Genomic DNA, 19,634 nt, shown 5'->3' with positions numbered 1-19,634 from the left:
TAATTCCTGCAGAATGGAATACATGAACAACTACAAATATAAATCCATGCGTATACCTTTGTGAGTCTGTACCAAGGCACAGGGTTGCTTTGAGTGAATAAAGCCCCTTCATCTGTACAAGATGATGTTATGAGAACATATAACTAGTATAGTCTCTAAACACAGCAATGGGTCAGTCTGATTGGTGTCATATCTACTGAGTATACTGTGACAGCTTTCAATACTTATTGAAAAGAACTTGGTATTTAATTTCTTTCCAAATTAATCTGCAGCCAGAGAAAATTGGCCCCCGCATATTTCTGCATTTCCCCAATAAGCCCCGTGTGATTCTGGCACAGCTTTAAGTCGTCCAGGCTTTCCTGTTATTTTTCATCTTCTTATTAAATTTAATTGATCGTCATGCCGCTGACTGTACCAACATTATGACGAAACATCTGAAAGCAGTTTATCACTAAACACCGCTGAAGAGCTTGAACGTAATTGCTGTGAATGCGCACGAGAGAGTGAAAGCAAACAGTCGAAGAAGGGGCTCAGGGTGCAGCGGTGCAGTCGGGGGAGGCTAGGTACACTGTACCACAGCCTGTTAAAACTCTTCTGTTGCCATAGCATAAATCAATCTGCCGCATAACGTCGCGCTCGTGCAGATGGCAGGCATGAACGTCACTATAACTCTGGCTGTGAAGCGCAACGAGAGAGAAGAGAGAGAGTCGGAAACAGAGAGGGGTCTGTATGTCGGAGCTCCTTTCTGATTATTTTTTAAGACGTGTGATATTTTGATTGCCTCTTAAGTAGGAAGATCTGAGCCAAGTATCGACTCAAACGTGTATCCAAGCAGCAGCACCACACTAAGAACAGAATTACAGGCTATCAAAACGGTCGGTTGCGGCAGGATTTATATCCCCAGTGTCTCAGAATCTGGTCTGGAGCGATTGGATCTCACAAAGCGTCCGCAGGGCGTCTCGGGTGCATCCGTGGAGGACAGGGTCTGAGCAGTGTCTCGGGTTTGAGGCGTTTTAACTGTGAACGTGCTTATTCGGGTGGAGGACAGCATGTGTTCTCCGTTCGTGTGTGTGTGTGTGTGGCCCTTACCCCTGAGGGTGTAGTGTTGCCGCTGCTCTCTGTCCAGGTAGGAGGTGGTGGTGATCAGACCGGTGTAAGGGTTGATGCTGAAGAGCTCGTAGCCCGGGCCGGGCAGCAGACTGTACCACACCACCGCGTTCTCCTCTGAGGGACGGGGGACACAGAGGGCAAAGGTTACTCACACACACACAAACAAATACTGCACAGCAAGAGCTGAGCAGCCTGCAGAAGTGAAAATCCCATTCATATTATACATATATATATATATATATATGCCATCGTTTCATAACCTCCTAGCTATATATATATACATATATATATATATGTATATATATATAGCTAGGAGGTTATGAAACGATGGCATATGCACCTGTAGAAGCAACAAGTCCATATGATATCAAACACTGCCCACAATCCCAAAGTGTAACATCGTCATCTCCGATTGGCTGGAAGTCGTTGGAAAGGCATTCGCTATGGTGAGTAATTCCTTCACTCTTAAAATAATCATGTACAGTCTTATACCTTTGCCTTTTTTTGGGGGTTTTCCTTTACTTTTTGCTTCAAATGAAATGTATTATGGTGACGACCGATCTCGTGGTGTTTTGGTTTGGTTCCAGGTTTGGACTTGGAACCTCAGACCATCAGCAGTACAAGAGAAAATGGACTGCAAGGAGCTTTTGAGATCTCTCTTTGAGAACGCGAGGAAATCTTTAGAGAGAGGCCAGAGGAGTCACGCGGTCGGTCATGTCGTCTCCATTCAGTCTGTAGGAGGAGCTACTGTTGAGTTCAGCTTTTGGCTGCCAATTTCTATTATGATTACATCCCTGAAAATGAAAACAAACTTAGCAAGAGCAGACCTCCACCAAGGCTGAGCAATCCCTCACCTACTGTATATTCCCATCTCCGTCTGACCTACTTATTGTAAAAATGTTGTGTAGTTGTGAAGATATGACTCAAAATGTCAGGTTTAACCTTCATTTTCGCAATGGTGAAGAATCCTTCAAATGATTCCTGGATCCAGATATGGATCCGGCCCAAAATTAGACCACCTGTTACCATGGTCGAGACCTAACATTGATAACCTATTCATGCAAAATCTGTCCATAACATTTTGAGTGATCCAGCCAACAGACAGGAACAAACAAATCAACACAATCACATAACCTGCCTGGCCGACGATACAATACATAGTACAATACAAGAAATGCAATCACGAAGAGTAATCTTTCTTTTTTTTTAAATCCATAAGCTGTATTATGATCAAAACCAGATCATACTTTTAAAATAGATTTCATGTTTTTGATCGAAGCCAATAAAAAGCTCTCGCCTCCTTCCAATCTTTACATTAGCCTCAGTCCAGATGTTCAGTTTAGCACCTCATCAGGGGAGTTCATGTTTCCTACCTCCTCCCTTTCTTATCTGATGGTCAAATTGAAAACAGAACCATGAGGTGGAAATCACAGTGTGTCACCTTCCAAAACCGACAGGCCCGACGCGTTATCTGAGCCCCGCTGCTTACGGGTCTCATGCGTCGCTAATGTTTCGCCTACTTCTTGAAACACATCAACCTATATAAAAAAGAAAGTTATAGGCTTGAAGTCACGCTTCACATCACTGTGGCGGTGAAGCTTAGCATCGCGTAGCTGCCTGCGACGGAACAATACGTGTTTCACATCGCCCACGCTCATGGATATGAGACAATAGGAAAGCTCTTAGTGTTTGGTGAGAAATTAAACAAATGAAGAAATGCTTTTTATCCAACAAATAGTCCAAACTGAACGGCTTGTTTTGTGGATGTATGTTTTTTTGTATGTTTTCTGGAGGCAAGAGGAAAAAGTAATCTGACTAAAATCACCCTTTCTGCTGGTCGTTGCATGTGACATGTATCTACAGGAGAACGGTTGTTTTAATACGTCTAAGAATGACTTTGAGTGAACGCTTACAGATCCCAACAGATGTGCTTGTTTTCTGTGTAGCATTTTTGGCACAATTTTCAAGGTTTGACTACAAATATATTTGCCTGTGCATCACTAAATCATCTGCGTGTCGCTTACTACTGATGAACACACAGACGTGTAATGTGTCAACTGCAGTACTGCGGCCGTGCATCTTTCAAATGCGGTCACGGTGAATCTGCTGCGATGGTCAAATTGAAAAAATTCCTCCGCAAATAACAAAACCGCCTCAGTTTCCTCGTGACCCTCAAAAGAAAGACAACAATTATTCCTGAAAACTGAAAAAGACTCCCTCTGAACACATGAACCTTTGCTCAACTCGCAACCCACGGCGCACAGTGTAAGACAGAGGTTGGCACATCTCCTCCGACTGACTCCAGCACGCGCAAACTGGATGCGGAGACGGGCAACGGGCGCAAAAAACAATGGCCATCTGATGGGGGGGGGCTGCTGGGTGATCGGGCCGAGCTGCCAGACCAGGCGATTCGAGGAGACGGATGAAAACCCGACGCCTCCTGGCACAGATGGCTTGGATTATGGAAATCATCCCGAGACGGGACCTTTCAATTCTCCCAGAGGAGCAGTGTGCTTGCTGTTCTTGGACAATTCTCACCCCCAAGAATGTCAGCTCACATCGACACCCCTCCGGCACAGATTCCCCCCCCCCCCAAAAGACTTTAAAAGGACTCGTACTGTCAACACGACAAGATGAAATGGGATTTTTCGGAGGCCCAGTGCACAACGTGTTAAAATAAACAGGACTGATGTGCAGATGTGCGAATATGATTGGGGCTCAGATGAATGAGATTTGCTCCGATGTTCAGTGAAAGTAAAAAAAGGCACAAATGGAACACATGAGGGAAAAAAGGGGCAGGGGTTGGTTTGAATCAAACTACTAATGGAGTGAAACAAAACAGATGATAACCTTGATTCAGCGCAGCACTTAGGTTTAACCAAAACATGGCAGGGTCCTCGACTCGGTTGTGTCATGTGGTACTTTGCTTTAAGAATAATAATAAGGGACCGTTTGAAAAGAAAAAAGGTCTCAGAGGACTTTCCTCTTTTTTTTTTTACCACTTAAATTAACAAGTGTTTCTATGGTTTGAAATGTAAAGTAATAGAAATGAAAAAAAAAAGAAGTATAATGACTCTTATGGTTCAAGGTTGTTACAGACACATGCAAGTGCTGCCATCTAGGCACCTTGGACGCACACTGCCACTACTTTTGTATTTTTTTAGGGGGGGGGGGGGGTTAACCTGAATATGACATGAGAAATGCAGTTCTTTTCCAATAATAAGAAATCAGTGAGCTAGTGATGAACAAACAAATATTCAGACCTAAACGATGACAAGCGAAGACCATGATTTGTCACCTGAATCCTTATCGGTGGCGGAGACCCTAACCACCGGCTCCCCGGGGTCTCTGTTCTCCGCCACGCTGGCGTTGTAGACGCTCCGACTGAAGACGGGCGGCTGGTCGTTCACATCCCCCACCTCCACCGTCAGGGTCTGGGTGGAGGAGAGCGAGGGGAGGCCGCGGTCCGCGGCGCGGACGGTCACGCGGTGCAGACGCCGACTCTCGTAGTCCAGAGGGGTCGAGAGGAACAGGAGCCCTGGAGGAGATGAGCGGGACGTTAATGATAAAATCATAATAATACACTTTATTTGTGTAGCACCTTTTGAAAACAGCATGAGGGGGAATGGTTTCTTTACTGTGACCAACTTTTAACCCTGATTGCTGCTTAATCAGTCACAAACATATAGGGCTGCGACTAACGGTTATTTTCATAATCGATTAATCTGTCGATTATTTTCTCGATTAATCGATTTGGTTCATAAAAAGGTGAAAAATGTCAATTGTGTTTCCCAAAACCTCAATATGGCGTTTTGTTTTGTCCACACACCAAAGATATTTAGTTTACTGTCATCAAAATGGGAAAATATTCACATTGAAAAAGCAGAAATCAGAGAAATTAGACTTTTATTTCATATAAACTACTTGAAACGATTAATCGATTATCAAAATAGTTGGTGTTTAATTTAGTAATCGATTAACTGTTGCAGCTCTACAAATATTAACTTCCCTAATAATGGTAGAGACAAATGTAATATCTAAAATCCAATATTCAGGTGCTTGGTCAGAGGAATCTTTGTATGGCGAGATATGTCAGCCAGGCCTAAATACATAGCTCTACTTAAAAGGCAAATTATAGAAATCCTACCCGTTTTCTCCTCTAGGGTGAAGAGGCCATTATTGTTTCCAGCTATGATGACGTAGGAGACGAGTCCATTTTCACCTTTATCTCCATCTATGGCCACGAAATGATGCAGCAGACTCCCCACCTCCGCGTCCTCCATCACCTGAGCTGTGTCCACGGATACAAACACTGGCCTGTTGTCGTTCACGTCCAGCAGGAAGACCTGAGCCGTCACCGACGCCCGCCTGCGCTCGTCCCTCCTCTCGGCCTGGTCGGTGGCCGTCACGGTGAAGGCGAAGCTGGGGGTGGTCTCGCGGTCCAGAGGTGCCGCTACAGTCAGGCTCCCCGTGCGAGGGTTGACCTGAAAGGGCAAGCGTGACGATGAGCCACCGAGGTCAGGGTCAGAGGTCAGGGTGTAGCGGAGGGCACTGTTGGGAAAAGTGGCGTCGCCGTCCCTGGCGTGGAAAGCCAGCGCCAGCGATCCGATCGCGGCGTCCTCCCGCAGACCGAACGTCACCAGCTCATCGGGGAACCAGGGCGTGTGGTCGTTCACGTCCTCCACGATCACGCCGACCAGCACAGACACGTTGACCCCGGGGGCCAGTCCCACGTCTTCGGCCCGCACCACGAGGGAGTACTGCGCGGCGGACTCGTAGTCCAGCGGCTGGCTGACGTATATGTCGCCGGAAGAGCCGTCGATGCCAAAGTGAACGCTGCCGTCCCCCTCGGAGATGGAATAGTGGAACTTCCCTTTGTCCGGGACGCCGGCGGAGCCGATGACGGTCGCCAGCGCTGCGTCCTCTCTCACTGCAAAGCGCCTGACGATCTGGCGGTCGCTGCGGCCGTACAGAGCCTCTAACCCATGAACCTGCAGGAGAGAATATAGCAGATTCATTTTATATACATTCATACATTCACTATCGCGCAGAGCATTAACTTGTCAAAGTCACACTAGGAATAATTAAAAGGATGAAGTGGCAGGGTCACAGAAGTGCCATGAAGTTTATGTTATGGCTCATCTGAGGATTTGAGGATCCTCTTCCCGACTTTTTTCGACATACAAACCAAACACGACTCCAATTTAAAACTGAGTTTGAATCAACTAAAGGATTAATGTGGCAGGAAAATTAAATGTTTTAATAATTATGATAAATCACAGTGTGGAGCAGAGTAAAGACTCTACCTGTACATGAATGACTGCCGTGTCCTGCTGAGGCGCAGCTCCACTGTCCCTGGCGGTGACTTTAAACGTGTAGTACGGTTCAGGGTTGTCGGTGAAAAGCGCCGTCGTTCTGATGTCACCGCTTTTACCGTCAATCTCAAAGTGTCCACGATCGTCGTCCTGAAAATCGGCTGACAAGAGATGGAACGTTGCACTAAATGCGTGCCGTACACAGTTCGTCTGCAACAAAGAACGTAAAAAAACCCCGCCCGCTCGCTCAGCAACTCACCGGTGACCAATGAAAAGGAAACCGTTCCGTTTTCTCCTGCGTCCAAATCTTTGGCAAACACGTTTGTCACCAAGGATCCCATCGGCAGGTCGGCCCAAATCTGCAGTAAGGAGAGGAATTGTGTAGCGTCACAATCACTAAGATCTAAACTCCACTGTGAACTTTAGACATTCACACGTGTGGATTTGTGCCGGTGGATTTTCTACTTTTTCCATTTCAAATGTCGTTATCGCAGATAACGACAGACTCACACTAGAAATGTGACATCGGGAAACAGGAATCATCTGATCCAATGGAAATACATTTTTAGTGCTCAGAATGAGCCATTTGTGTGCGCAAAACATCCACATTGTAATGAAATTATTGTTGCCAAAGGAATTGACGATAGATATCGCAAAATCTCAAAATACTGCAAAAATACTACAAAATAGATAGACAGACAGACAGTCAGATAGACAGGTAGATAAATAGATAGATAAATAGATAAATAGATAGACACATAGATAAATAAATAGATAGATAGATAGATAGATAGATAGGCACTGCAGCACTTTACACAATATTATCATATATGTATTAGCAACATGGAGTCAATTTAAAAAGAAATATGATGGTCACCGTCAATATCGGTACATTGCAACATCCCTGTTCGAGGTGAAGCAGCTGAAATAAGTGATTTCGGGGACTGAACATAACCAAATTGCTGCAAATGTATACAAAATATTTGGCACTGGTATTTTGACCCTTATTGGCCTCTCGGTTCATGCTCTCTGCAGATTGTCCCCCCCCCCCTTAAAATTGCCATTTTCTCTCTTCTGGGTTGCCGCGGTTATATTCTGTGTGTGCGCGCGAAAAAACCGCTGGGCCAGTTCCTACCTGCACGTTGAGCTCTTTGCTGGCGGGCAGGTGTGTGAACTGCGGCGCGTTGTCGTTGACGTCGGTGACAAGGATCTGAACCGCGGCGGTGGCGTTGAGGCGAGGGTGACCCTGGTCCGTGACCATCACCTTCAGACGGTGCTGGCCGTGCTGCTCCCGGTCCAGCGCCACCCAGTTGATGATCTCACCTGGACGGGCGCAGGGCAGGAAAGGGTGAGCGCCGGGGACGCGCACTGAAACCCCACATGACCCCCGGGATGGCGCGTGGCCCACGTGAGTGTTTTTACCTGTTTTAGAGTTGATGCGGAAGAACTTCCCGTCGGAGAGCAGGATGTAGGAGAGCTGGGCGTTTTTCCCGGAGTCCCTATCCACAGCCTCCACTGTTCCCACCAGGCCCTGAGGCGACGGCCCCTCCGACACGGTGAAGAAGTAGACGTCGCTGCCGAACACCGGCGCGTTGTCGTTGACGTCGAGCACCCGCACGATCACCGTGGCCGCGACCGTGCCGCTTGCCAGCGAGGCCTCGCCGGACGCGGCCGACACTCGGAAGCGATACGCGGATTCCGTCTCGTAGTCCAGGCTGCGCGACAGATGCAACCATCCCGTCGTCGGGTGAACCCGAAAAGGAGCAGGAGGGAACCCGGCTTCTGCCTCCAACGAGTAGGTGAGGCCCGAGTTGGACGTGTGAGCTCCCCGGGTCCGGTGCGCCCTCACTTGGATGACCCTGGAGTCCTTGCGGTACCCCTCGCCTATCTCCACCTGGTACACCAGCGTCTCAAAGGCCAGGCTGTCCTCGGCGGCGGTGCGGTCCACGTTGACTGTGAGAGTGAGCGCGGAGCTCAGGGGAAGCTCTCCTCCGTCTTGAGCCACGATGTCCAGGCGGTACGTCGGCTGAGGATCGCCCCGTAAACTCTGATTCAACGCCACCGTCCCGCGCTGGGGGTCGACGACAAACATACCGCTCCCGCTGCCCCGCAGGTGATACCGCACCCGCCCGTTGGCACCGCTGTCGCCGTCGTGCGCATGAGCGATGAACACCACCGTGCCCGGCCGAGTGTTCTGGGACACGGCGACGGCGTCGCTGCGTGCGGGGAAGACGGGGGCGTTGTCGTTGACGTCGGCGATGGTGATGTTGACCTGGGCGATGCTGCAGACGGGAGACGAGTCGGTGTAGGACTGCAGCACCAGCAGGGCGTACGGCTGCGCCTCGCGGTCCAGGGGTTTGACGCTGCCGATCCGGCCGGACTTCGGATGGACGGAGAACAAACCCAGAGGGTCGCCGGAGGAGATCCGGTAGGACACGGATTCCTCCGAGTCTGCGAGGACAAAGGTGGATGGACGGCGGATCAAATTTAAAGGGGTTGGTTCACCAAAAACTATTTAAAAAATAGATAAAAGATCAACATCAACCCATAATTTACGGTCTAAATTTCAACAATATACAGTCACTATTACATAGTTATCTTGAAAGTACACTGTGGAAAATATATGTAGCAAAGGGCAGCAACGGGGCCGCTGCAGAGGACTCAGTCCTCTGGTATTTTATCTTTATTACTCTTTAACTCGTTTATGACTCGTATGACGGTAGGGGCAAAAATCTGAAAGACAGATATCTCCAAATGTTATGACCGCAAATGAAACCAAAACTACCTGCACGGCCAGATGGCATGCGATGTAAATTGAGAAAATATATATATATGTTATCATTTTGGAAAACCTACTCCTTTAACACGAATGAAACACGAGGTAGTGTGTGATGAAAGTCAAGATACAGAGATGGTCTAGTGACAAAAGAAGGATGACGTGAGCGAGGAAAGTTAAGAATTTTGGTTGATTTTGACCCGAGTCTCTGTATATCAGAATGCATCTTGCAGGGATGTGTGTGAAGATAATAGAAAAAAAAGGGACACAAATGAGAACAAATTATTCAACCCTTCATTTGCACATTATCCCGTTTTGCACTGTAGTAATAAGCTAGTTTTTATAGTTAGTTTAATATTTAATTTAATTTTGTATTTTTATTCTATGTAGGACTGATGTATGTTTAATGTCTGTATGTTTGTACATGCTGCTGGATGCCTGAATTTCCCTCGGGATAAATAAAGTATCTACTAAACTAAAACAAAATTGAAAAAACAACAGAAATCAGATGTATAAACTTGAGGTCCGCTGTTTATGAAAAATAAAAGCAAAAAAACATGTTGGTTAATATCTTCCTCTGTAAGAAATGTCAGATCCGCGCGATGTCTCTACGATTCATTCACACCTGCGTGTGCATGTTTTGGTCTGAAAACCCATTGTTTTACTTGCACCAGCAGATCAACGCGGACACACTCAGTGAGCTACATTGAGTGATTACAGAGCAGGTCAGAAGACCCCCCACTAATCCCCTCCAAGTGTTTGTGGCCCTTCAACAGAAACCACCGACACAAACAGAGAGATTAACGCGCCCCCCCCCATCAAACAGGCCCACTTCTGCTGTTTCCGCTTTAAGTGTTTAATCTGTTAATTGATTGGAAAACCTTAAATGACTGTCTGTGTGCAGTGGAGCTGCTGAGGAGGCACCAAACAAGTGGACTACGAAGGGATAATCCCGGACAACTGAAGTGCTGGGAAACCTTCCGAAGAGAGAGGAAACGCGTAGAGTTCATGTTCGATTAAACATTAAACAGAATACAGTTTATTATCCTATTATTTCCTTCCGCTATTTAAAATGTAGCTCACTCTTACCTAAAACCGCATCGAGTAAACTCCAACAAACTGAGATATTGATATAACAATAGAATAACTCCTGCTCAACTCTACACTCTACATAAACTACATTAACGACAGGTTGATCTTTGACCTGTGAGAGTACTGATATGATATATTGTACCATTGTCCCCGGACCCTCTATCAACCGCCATCTGCTCATGTGGCCAACGGGGGGATTAAAGATTAAACTGCAGCCTTCCTCTTTTGCCTCCTCGTGTCTGGAAGGAGATTTGAACGATGAACCGCTCAATTGTTTATGTCACGATCACCTGTCGGGGTGAGTAGGGCAGGAAGAAGTGTTCTCTTTGAATCAGTCATTCCACTTCATTTCTGTGTTTTTGCTGAGGTGGAACTGGGAACATGAGAGAGTTTCAAGTAAATCTTTTTGCTAACCTTCCATAAATACATAAATCAGCTATGGGACTTGCACTCGGTGTGTTAACAATATATATATATATCTATATATAGATATATATATATATTTTTACAACTTAGTATAAATTTAAGTTGTGGGGGGGGGAACTGGAGCCCACAGCCCTCAAGGTGATTTGACGAGGTCACCGTGCTATTCGAGGTCATTCACAAAAAAACGCTTTCACCATAAAAACAACGAGACTGAAAAAAATGATCTTTACGTCACAACCCGGCTGCTTTAATTCAGCTCTGGGATATGAGCCGACAGAGTTTCAGATGCGACCGTTCTGTGAACATGAGGTTGCATCATACATCTTTTTTTTAACCACGGGTGGACATTATATGTTCTGTTGTATCGTATATTCGGACATATTCAATATTCTTTTCACAAGGTTCAATTAAACCCTGGGCGTTAGAATCACATTTACCCTCCGCCATTTTAATCCAACGCCCCACTTCTGAGTGTGTGGTTTGATTTATGCTCAACATTTTGTGCCATAAAATATCTGCAGATGTTCAATCATCATGTGACCATGGCGCACTTTTTCAGATGGATCAAGCGTTCCTGGCCGGCGCCTGTTGTGTACTGCAAAGTAAACATCGGCGCAGATGTGATAGAGTGTAGTGTCAATACCAGCGGAAGACATGATGTGGCCCTTTTCACCGATTTATAAAAAAGTAGCGTTCTGATCTGATCACCCTCGCACCAGTCTGTGGTAGACCACCCGTCTCATCAACCCCCACATCGCACGCCCAGCTGCTCCCAAGACCTCACCTGCCGGGCGCGTGGCCGCCACCGTCCCCACCGAGGTCTCTGGAGCCGCGTCCTCGGACACGGTGAAGGAGTAGCGCGACCTCTGGAACACGGCCGGAGCCTGCGCGCTGCGCAAGATGTCGATGGTGACCGCCGCCGGTCGGACCGCCGCCACGCCCTCGCCGTCCCGCGCCGTTATCCAGAGCTTCACGCTGGCCGCGCCCAGGTGGGTCAGCGTGGAGGTCAGGAAGAGCATCCCTATGCAGAGACGAGAGGTCGGCTCGTGTTAGGTTTCATTCTTCGGGCTTTGACAGTCAGTGATTGGAAGGTTTCAGCCTCACTCTCCCTTTATTCCTTTTCCTTTTAACATTAGCCGGGTAAAAGTGTAAACTGAGTATTTGGGGGTTTAGGACTGTTGTAAGGCATTTGAATAAGTCATACCCAGAAACTCATTCTGGGTATTATTGACTAGTTCCTGGCATTTCATAGACGAAGGATTCATTTAACATGTGAGAATTTGTATTAATTTGTATTAATTTGTAACTGAGATTGAAACGTCCTCTCAAAGAGATGCACGATAAAGAAGGCGGAAAAAAAACCCATATAACAAAAACAAAGCAAATGAAACAATACGCATACAAATGTCCAGTTGATATTTGAATTTTCGATCATCACGAAAAACAAATTAAATCAAAGACCAAAAGTGGCATTATTAGTTTTTCCAACTTTTTGTTTTTTCAGGCTCAAAATGGCCTTTTGTTCAGGGCCGAGTTCGTACATCAGTCAACATTTGGTTGACCGCATTAGTAAACAGAAACGCGTGTGCAGGTGGAGGCGACTTCAACGCGTGACCCTCGTTCTGCTCGGTTGTAATTGTACAGCCGACTTCTGATCGTATTCTACGCGCATCTGCCACATGCGGATGTAAAGCCCCGGGCACCCGGCACCCGGCACCCCGCGCCCCCGCCGAGCGGTGACACCGCCAATCACGTCACGGGGGCTTAGCGCAGAGTAAGCAGTTGTTCATCCCTGAGCTTTGAGGGGAACGCCGGGCACACGAGTTAAAGAGTGTCGCGAGTGGCTCCGCCCGACGAGTCAAGATCAAGGACAGCTCTGTTTTGCAAACTGCCGCGCGACCTTTCCCTTGGGAGAAAAGTGCGGCAGTGGTTACGTAAAACCTCTTTTTAGTGTAAAAGATTTACCTGTTTCTCTATCCAGCGCAAACAAACCGGACACGTCCCCGGGGAGGATGTCGTAGGTGACCCGTCCGAACCCGCCAGAGTCTCGGTCGGTGGCGACGACGCTGAGCACCTCCGTGCCGGGCTGCGCGTGGCTGCCGATGCTCGTGGCGTACTCGCCGGGGTTGAACACCGGAGCGTTGTCGTTCAAGTCTTCTATCTCAATGTGCACGTAGGTTTGAGCGCTGAGGCCGCCCTGAACACGGACAAGCGAGGAGGGAAGAGCGTCGGTTTTTTCGAGCCTTGTCTCCAGTTCGCAAAAATGAATAAATTGATCGACAAAAAACCCAACGACGCCACTCACCGGATCCTCGGCCTTGATCAGAACGTCGTGGGCCGTCGGCCCCGCGTCGCGATCGATGTCCTGGGACACGCACAGCTCTCCGGTCTGAGGGTGGACCTGGAAGAGGGGCTTTTCGTCCTGCGCGTCGAGCCCGTCGGACAGAGAGTAGAGCACGGTGCCAAAGTCGGGGCCGTCTGCGTCCGTGGCGACAACCTTAAAGACAAATGAAACAACAGTTGGAGATTCTCAGCAACGAAAACAGTCACGAACACCTGAGAAGCGGCAGTGAAAAAATTGCAGACGCTGCCTCTGAATTATCTTGTTAATCTAAAGATAACAAATGTCTATATTTGCTGTTATTTTATTACAGAGACACATTAAAAGTGACACAAAAGCTCTGCAGGGGCTCACTGAGGAAATGTCTGACTTCATACTGATTGATTCAATCTAGATATTACATTAAAAATGATTCCCAGATCCCATTTGAATTGAACAATCCAAAAGGATTTGTTTTCTTTCTCGAGACCCTCAGAAAAACAAGAGAATTCTTTACTTAATGACTTTAAATAATTTTGTTAAATCATAGAATAGCTGCCAAGTGATTGCCTGACTAATAATTTCAGCTCTAAAATTTTGTATCTACAATCTATTATTAAAAAAATCATTGGGTTTTGGTATTTTTGCAGTGTTTCATGTGCCATGTTAAAATGAAATTGTGTTTTTTTTAATCCGCTGTAACTGTAAATCATATATTAACAGTAGCGCGACACTAGTGTAGCGTGACTGGTCGATGTTTGGATTTATATCTTCTGTTCAAGCTGAGTCATAGAACGAGTCTTGTTCCGTCAGAGAGGCTCAACGTAATAAAAGCATAAAAAAAGAAAAGAAAAATGCCCATAATCAGATGTTGAATGAGCATCGCTGCAGTGGAAAACACAAGACTGATCCGAGTGAAGACACGCCTCCGATCCGACGGAGCTCCTTTCATGTCCTGTGTGCCCGTGACAAGAGATACGATCTCCAGTCATAAAGATGATATCACCTCCGACTTTATGAAGTTGATACGGTCAAGGTTCGATCACACGCACAACACACCCAACCTGCTTTGAGCCAACATTTCACAAGAGGAACCTGTACAAGAGTGTGCTGATGCGTGGCCACTTCATTCATACGTATCAAACACATTCGTCCTCTGGAGTCACGTTATTAGAATATTAGCTTATGAATATTGTTTGTGATCAAAATCATTGCCTGTGACTTGAGTCTTGAAGCTGACGGATGTAAAAGTTTGTTTTATGTATTTACGGCTGCCAAGAAAACAATTTTAAAACCCAGTATTTCTCCTCATATCTGAATAAAATCCTCTATAGCTTCCATACTGAGGGACAGGGAGATTAAAATTAAACTACAATACACTATGACAATACTAGTGATCCAAATTATTAATTTTTCAGTTCTCTTTTGGAGCTCTCCTGCTTTTCACGGACCTCATTTTGTTTATGTGTTGTCGGCCGCTCTTCTTGTTTGTTAATCATATTTCTTCCATTTGGGGAACTGGAATAACATTTGAATGAAAATAGTAAGTAGATACAAAATGATATGCATAATCTATTTTTACTTCCAACAGTTTCAGAAGCAGTGACTTGTCACTGAGTGATAACTGCTAAATACTGCAGCTGAACCACATGGTGTTAAATCTTCAGTTGTAATGGCTTTGACGCTTTTACTGATGTATTTTACAAAATGTATTATGAACACATTTATAAAATGTATTTGTAAATTTAATATGTTCAGGTTTTGGACTTTTGAGGGACAACACAAGCAAAATGTTGTCTTGGGCACAAGGAAATTGTGATCTACCTCATTTTCTTAATATTTAATAGACTAAACTATCAATCTGAATATTAATAAATAATTTCATAGATAATAGAAGCAGTCCCAGTAGCCTTCACTTGTCATTTCTGACTTTACTGAGAGTCAGATGTTGTTACTGAGAAATCTGTGTATATGGTGCAACAGACTGTAACTGATTCAACTGAACACTAATGTAACTGTATGTTTATAATGGCCTGTTCCTATATTCAACTGTAAAAAACTATTATTACATAACTTATTCTGCCTCTCTCAGTTTACCATTTTGCTTAGTCCGACGTTTTTCCACTTTTCGTGTGGTGTTTTGGGATGACATGAATCCAAAAAGAGACTTCACTTATAAACAAACTTTATCGTTACATTTTGGCCGTTATTTAAATTCCAAATATCACTTATGTTTGTTTACTCATTTGCAGACACAAGTGCTTTTGTAAAAGGGGTTTCAGCCTGTGCCAGGCAGCAGGGGAGTGGTGCCAGGCAACACATCTGTCATATCACAGTGCTGAACTGGAGAGTGTGTGTGTGTGTGTGTGTGTGTGTGTGTGTGTGCGTGTGTTTAGAAGGAACACTGATGGCTTTTGTGCAAACAGACTGAAGGCCACTTTTGTCTCTTGAGACGTAAGAAAAGAAGCAGCGAGATGTTGAACGTCCGCAGCAGAGAGACTCGTTCAACTGCTCTGACAGTTGTGCATCTTCTGTCAGCGTCTACGAGCAGGGTGGAGTTGACACACTCACGTGAAGCCTGAAGTAAAACTATCCAGTGGACTGTGTTGTGGAACGTGTGACCCACCAACTAACTTTAAGGCCTCTTGTTTGTCTGACCACATTTCGCCTCCTTCAAGGTTTTAGACTTGAATGTGATGGGGTAAAACTTTGCCCCTTGACAAGTGAGGCAACTCCGTCCACTGACGACTTCTTCCCCTCTGTCCTTGTGTGTGAATAAGTCACGGTGCTACATTTTCCTCCATGTTGGTTTTGGCTGCGTTTTGCGTTTGTCTAGAGGAGGAGATGACGTCAACGAGAGTTTTCAGCTATGATAGCGGCGCAGGATATTCATGAGGTGTTTCTGTGATGAACAGGTAACTGATCGACGTTAGGCCAGAACTACTGAGATCTTAAATGATCCCTTAAGAGTGAATTTAGACCTTAAAAGATATTTTCAATGCTCTGTTCTTTCTCGTCTGATTCGATGTTTAGATCTTTCTGTCAAATATTTATATTCTTGTTTTCCTAACTCTCTACAATATCTCATATATATATATATATACATATATATATAAATCATAACTAAATATATAAACATATCATTTTTAACCACATTTTTCTTCTTTAGTACCTGTCCAGTCTCACGTTTCATCAGATTTATATATTAGGACACCTCGGATGGATGACGACAACCCCAGGTGGTGAGGCTCTGTTATAGAAGTCACTTCATTTATGACTGGAAAATTGCACTGCCTGGATGAATTTTCAACCATAAAAAACCGTAGCTGAATGATTTAAAGGGGGGTCTGTTCACCCAAATTGAAAAAACTAATTAAAAACATATTTTCACACTCCATTCTGGTGCTGTTTTCTCTCTGCACATTACTTTTGCACTACATAGCTTTCTGAAAACAGTTTGTTCCTGTGTTTTTAGTTGTATTTTTGCAACCCTGTGTGATACTGTGCTGCTGTGACAAGTAACAATGACAATAAAGTTTTCTATTTTTATTCTATTCTATTCTATTCTATTCTGTCAAAGTCGATGTCTCTCAACCTGGACCAATAGACACAAACAATACTTCTGACTTGATGGAAAAGGGATTGTGAGAAAATGCTGTTGTTGTTGTTTGGTTTTGTTTTCTGATTTGTGTGCACTGCTCCTTTAGACGACGCATTTCCGGGCCTACACACCTGCAGAAAGCAGCTGCCGGTGGCGCTGTGCTCCGGTATGGACACGTTGTACAGCTGCTGGCGGAACACCGGCTCGTTGTCGTTGACGTCCCCCACCAGCACGGTGACCGTGGCCGTGGCCGACAGCGCCGGCTCCCCGCCGTCCGCGGCCACCACCAGGAACCACAGCTGCGCCTGCGCCTCCCTGTCCAGCGCCGCCGCCGTGGTCACCAGGCCGGACTCCGGGTCGACGCCCACCGCCCCGTCCCGGCTGGACCCGAGGATGGAGTACCGGACGTCCGAGTTGACGCCCTCGCCGTCCGCGTCCCGCGCGCGCATCCGGACGAGGGAGCTCCCGGCGGGTGCGTCCTCCGAGATGCTGACCACGTGGACGTCCCGCTCGAACCGCGGGCGGCAGTCGTTGGCGTCGGACACCCTCAGGAGGAAGAGCCTCTCGCTGCTCAGGGGGGGGCTCCCGGAGTCCGAGGCGCGAAGTCTCAACTCGTACAGGTCGCTGTCTTCCCTGTCCAACTCTGCGCTGACGCGCAGTGCGTAAAGGAACGCGTCCGTCCGCTGCAGGTCGAACTTCCCATCGCCGCCCTGCAGCGTGACCGTGACCCCCGCGCCTCCGGGGTCGGGGTCCGACACCGAAATCCGGGCGACGTAGTCCCCGACCGCCGCCGCCTCCGACACCACCGCGTCCCCCGTCTCGCTGAGGAACAGGACGCTGATGGCGGGGCTGTTGTCGTTGACGTCCACCACTTTCACGCCCACGAAGGCGCTGCTGCGCTCGGGCTGGGCGCCGTGGTCCGTGGCGCTGACGACCAGCTCGTGGAAGGCCTGCGCCTCGAAGTCCAGCGGCCTGTCGAGGTACACGACGCCCGTGGTGGCGTCGATGGAGAAGACCTCGCCCGGGTCGCTCTGGCGCCGGTTGATCTCGTACGTGACCCTGCCGTTGTCCCCCAGGTCGAGGTCCGTGGCGCGCACTCGGCAGACCGCGGACGCGGCCGGGGCATCCTCGCGCACCGAGGCGTGGTACTCGGTCTGGTTGAACGCGGGCGCGTTGTCGTTCTCGTCCAGCACGCGGACGTCCACCCGGAGGGTCCCCGTCCTGGCCGGGACGCCGCCGTCGAAGGCCTCGACGGTCAGCGAGTAGAAGTCCTGCGCTTCTCGGTCGAGCTTGGCGTCGAGGACGAGATCCAGGCTCGCGTGGTTCTCGGGTCCGATGCGGTACTCCAGGTGGAACGACTCCCCCATCTCGCTCTCCGTGAGCCTGTACCCCCGGGTGGCGAACTCACCCTCGTCCTCGTCCGTGGCGCCTTCGAGTTGAAAGCGGCTGCCCGGGGGGCTCGACTCGGACACTTCCAAGTTGACCTCCCCCGTGGGGAACGCGGGCGAATGGTCGTTCACGTCTTCCACCTCGATCCTCACTTTGATCATCTCACCGGAGAGGGTGGCCGCGACGAACTCGTACTTGTCCCTGCTCTCCCTGTCCAGGACCACGGCGGTGGAGATGATGCCCGTGTCCGCGTCGATCTCCAGGTCCCTGAACACGTACGAGTCTCTGCTCTCCGAGATGAAGAACCCGGTGCTCGGCCCGCGTATGCCCGCGCCCAGGTCTCCCACGATGGTTTTCGCGGGCAGGCCCTCCTTGACGGAGAGCGTCAGGTTGAACACCTGTCCGAGGGAGCGCGCGCAAAGCAGCCAGAGCGCGAGCGCCTGGAGCAGCGAGGCTGTGCCAACTCTGCGCGCCATTCGTCCTTTTACGCGCGACCTTGGACCTCTTCGTTTTTGAGTAAAAAAAACAAAAATCTACAACCCGACCACATGTTTTTCCGCGTCAGACGCAGACCGATCACTCACGTCTTAGACGACTTCTCCGAACGAAAACAGTTATTACACGCGTCGGGCATTTTTGCGCACTGGCAGTCTTTTCCCATCGTCAACCCCTTCAGCAGCTTGTTTTGCGTGCGTTTCTTTGGAATTAACAATCCAAACGAGCGCAAATCCCCTTCTCTTCCTCACGCATCACGGCACCGGAGTGGCCACACAGTGTCCCAACTGTGCGCACTTGCGCTGGACAGCCGCCCCTCCCCCCTCCCTCCCCCCCTCCCGGCAGGCGGCACGTCCCAAGCTGATCGGCTCCATCTGTGGCTCTGATTGCTTAAGATTTTTTTTTTTTTTTTGAAGGCCGAGAGATTAGCCTACTGTACCTTCAGTCAGTGCCACGTGCTAAGAGGTGGCACGGAGTGTTTGACCTGTGCTGGGTCATAAAGGGGAGGGAATAGAGATACAACTCACACGCGGAGGCCATTGTGGCCAGAGAGTTGAGAGAATTCAATCTTTCTATATGATCATATTTCATACTCCGGGGTTTTAGGGAAGCGGTTAGGAGAAATTAAACGACCAAGCGCTTTAATGAGGTTTTGGCAAAAATCCATTCATTATAGCAGTGGCGCCCTCTACCGTTAGAAACGGTAAACGACCAGGTGAGCGTCAGAAGGATTGTTGAGCTTCTGCAGCATCATTATGTCAAAGCCTTGTACTACGCAGAAAAAAGATGAGAAATACAAAATATTTGTTTGTTGTAGAAAAAGTTTGTTTGTCGTCTAAATAAATGTTTTGCCCAAACTAGGTGAGAGAAATGTTTTCTCTTTGTTGTGTTTTTTACAATGTCTGTGACACTGAAGTTATAACATGTCCATATTCCTTTGAATCTGCATATTTATTTTCAAATCTTAAACTCGAAAAACATTCAGTCTACCAAAATTAATCAGAATCAGATTTTCAACATTTTACATTCTATCTTCATTCTCCTATTATAACTTTTTTTTTTAATTATTATTATTTTCGTGACTCTTTCACTATACAGTCCAAATGACAA

General features: G+C 47.4%; 1 protein-coding gene across 1 annotated transcript in view; it reads right to left on the bottom strand.

The window, feature by feature from the left end:
• Positions 1-18,818, bottom strand: part of dchs2 (dachsous cadherin-related 2) — a 29,008-nt gene extending 10,190 nt beyond the window's left edge. The window contains exons 1-11 of the mRNA XM_035638041.2: positions 16,772-18,818; positions 13,025-13,216; positions 12,685-12,916; positions 11,504-11,740; positions 7,848-8,876; positions 7,561-7,748; positions 6,685-6,784; positions 6,417-6,586; positions 5,258-6,101; positions 4,409-4,648; positions 1,090-1,224 (exon numbers count right to left, since the gene is read on the bottom strand). Coding sequence (XP_035493934.2) covers positions 1,090-1,224; positions 4,409-4,648; positions 5,258-6,101; positions 6,417-6,586; positions 6,685-6,784; positions 7,561-7,748; positions 7,848-8,876; positions 11,504-11,740; positions 12,685-12,916; positions 13,025-13,216; positions 16,772-18,505 — 5,101 coding nt within the window. The 5' untranslated portion in view covers positions 18,506-18,818. The remainder of the gene's footprint in view (positions 1-1,089; positions 1,225-4,408; positions 4,649-5,257; positions 6,102-6,416; positions 6,587-6,684; positions 6,785-7,560; positions 7,749-7,847; positions 8,877-11,503; positions 11,741-12,684; positions 12,917-13,024; positions 13,217-16,771) is intronic.
• Between the last annotated feature and the right edge of the window lie 816 nt (positions 18,819-19,634).

This window comes from Scophthalmus maximus, chromosome 8, assembly GCF_022379125.1.
Source record: "Scophthalmus maximus strain ysfricsl-2021 chromosome 8, ASM2237912v1, whole genome shotgun sequence".
Taxonomy (NCBI): Eukaryota; Metazoa; Chordata; class Actinopteri; order Pleuronectiformes; family Scophthalmidae; genus Scophthalmus; species Scophthalmus maximus.
Note: the sequence above shows the minus strand (reverse complement) of the source record. Positions and strands in the feature narration are given on the sequence as shown.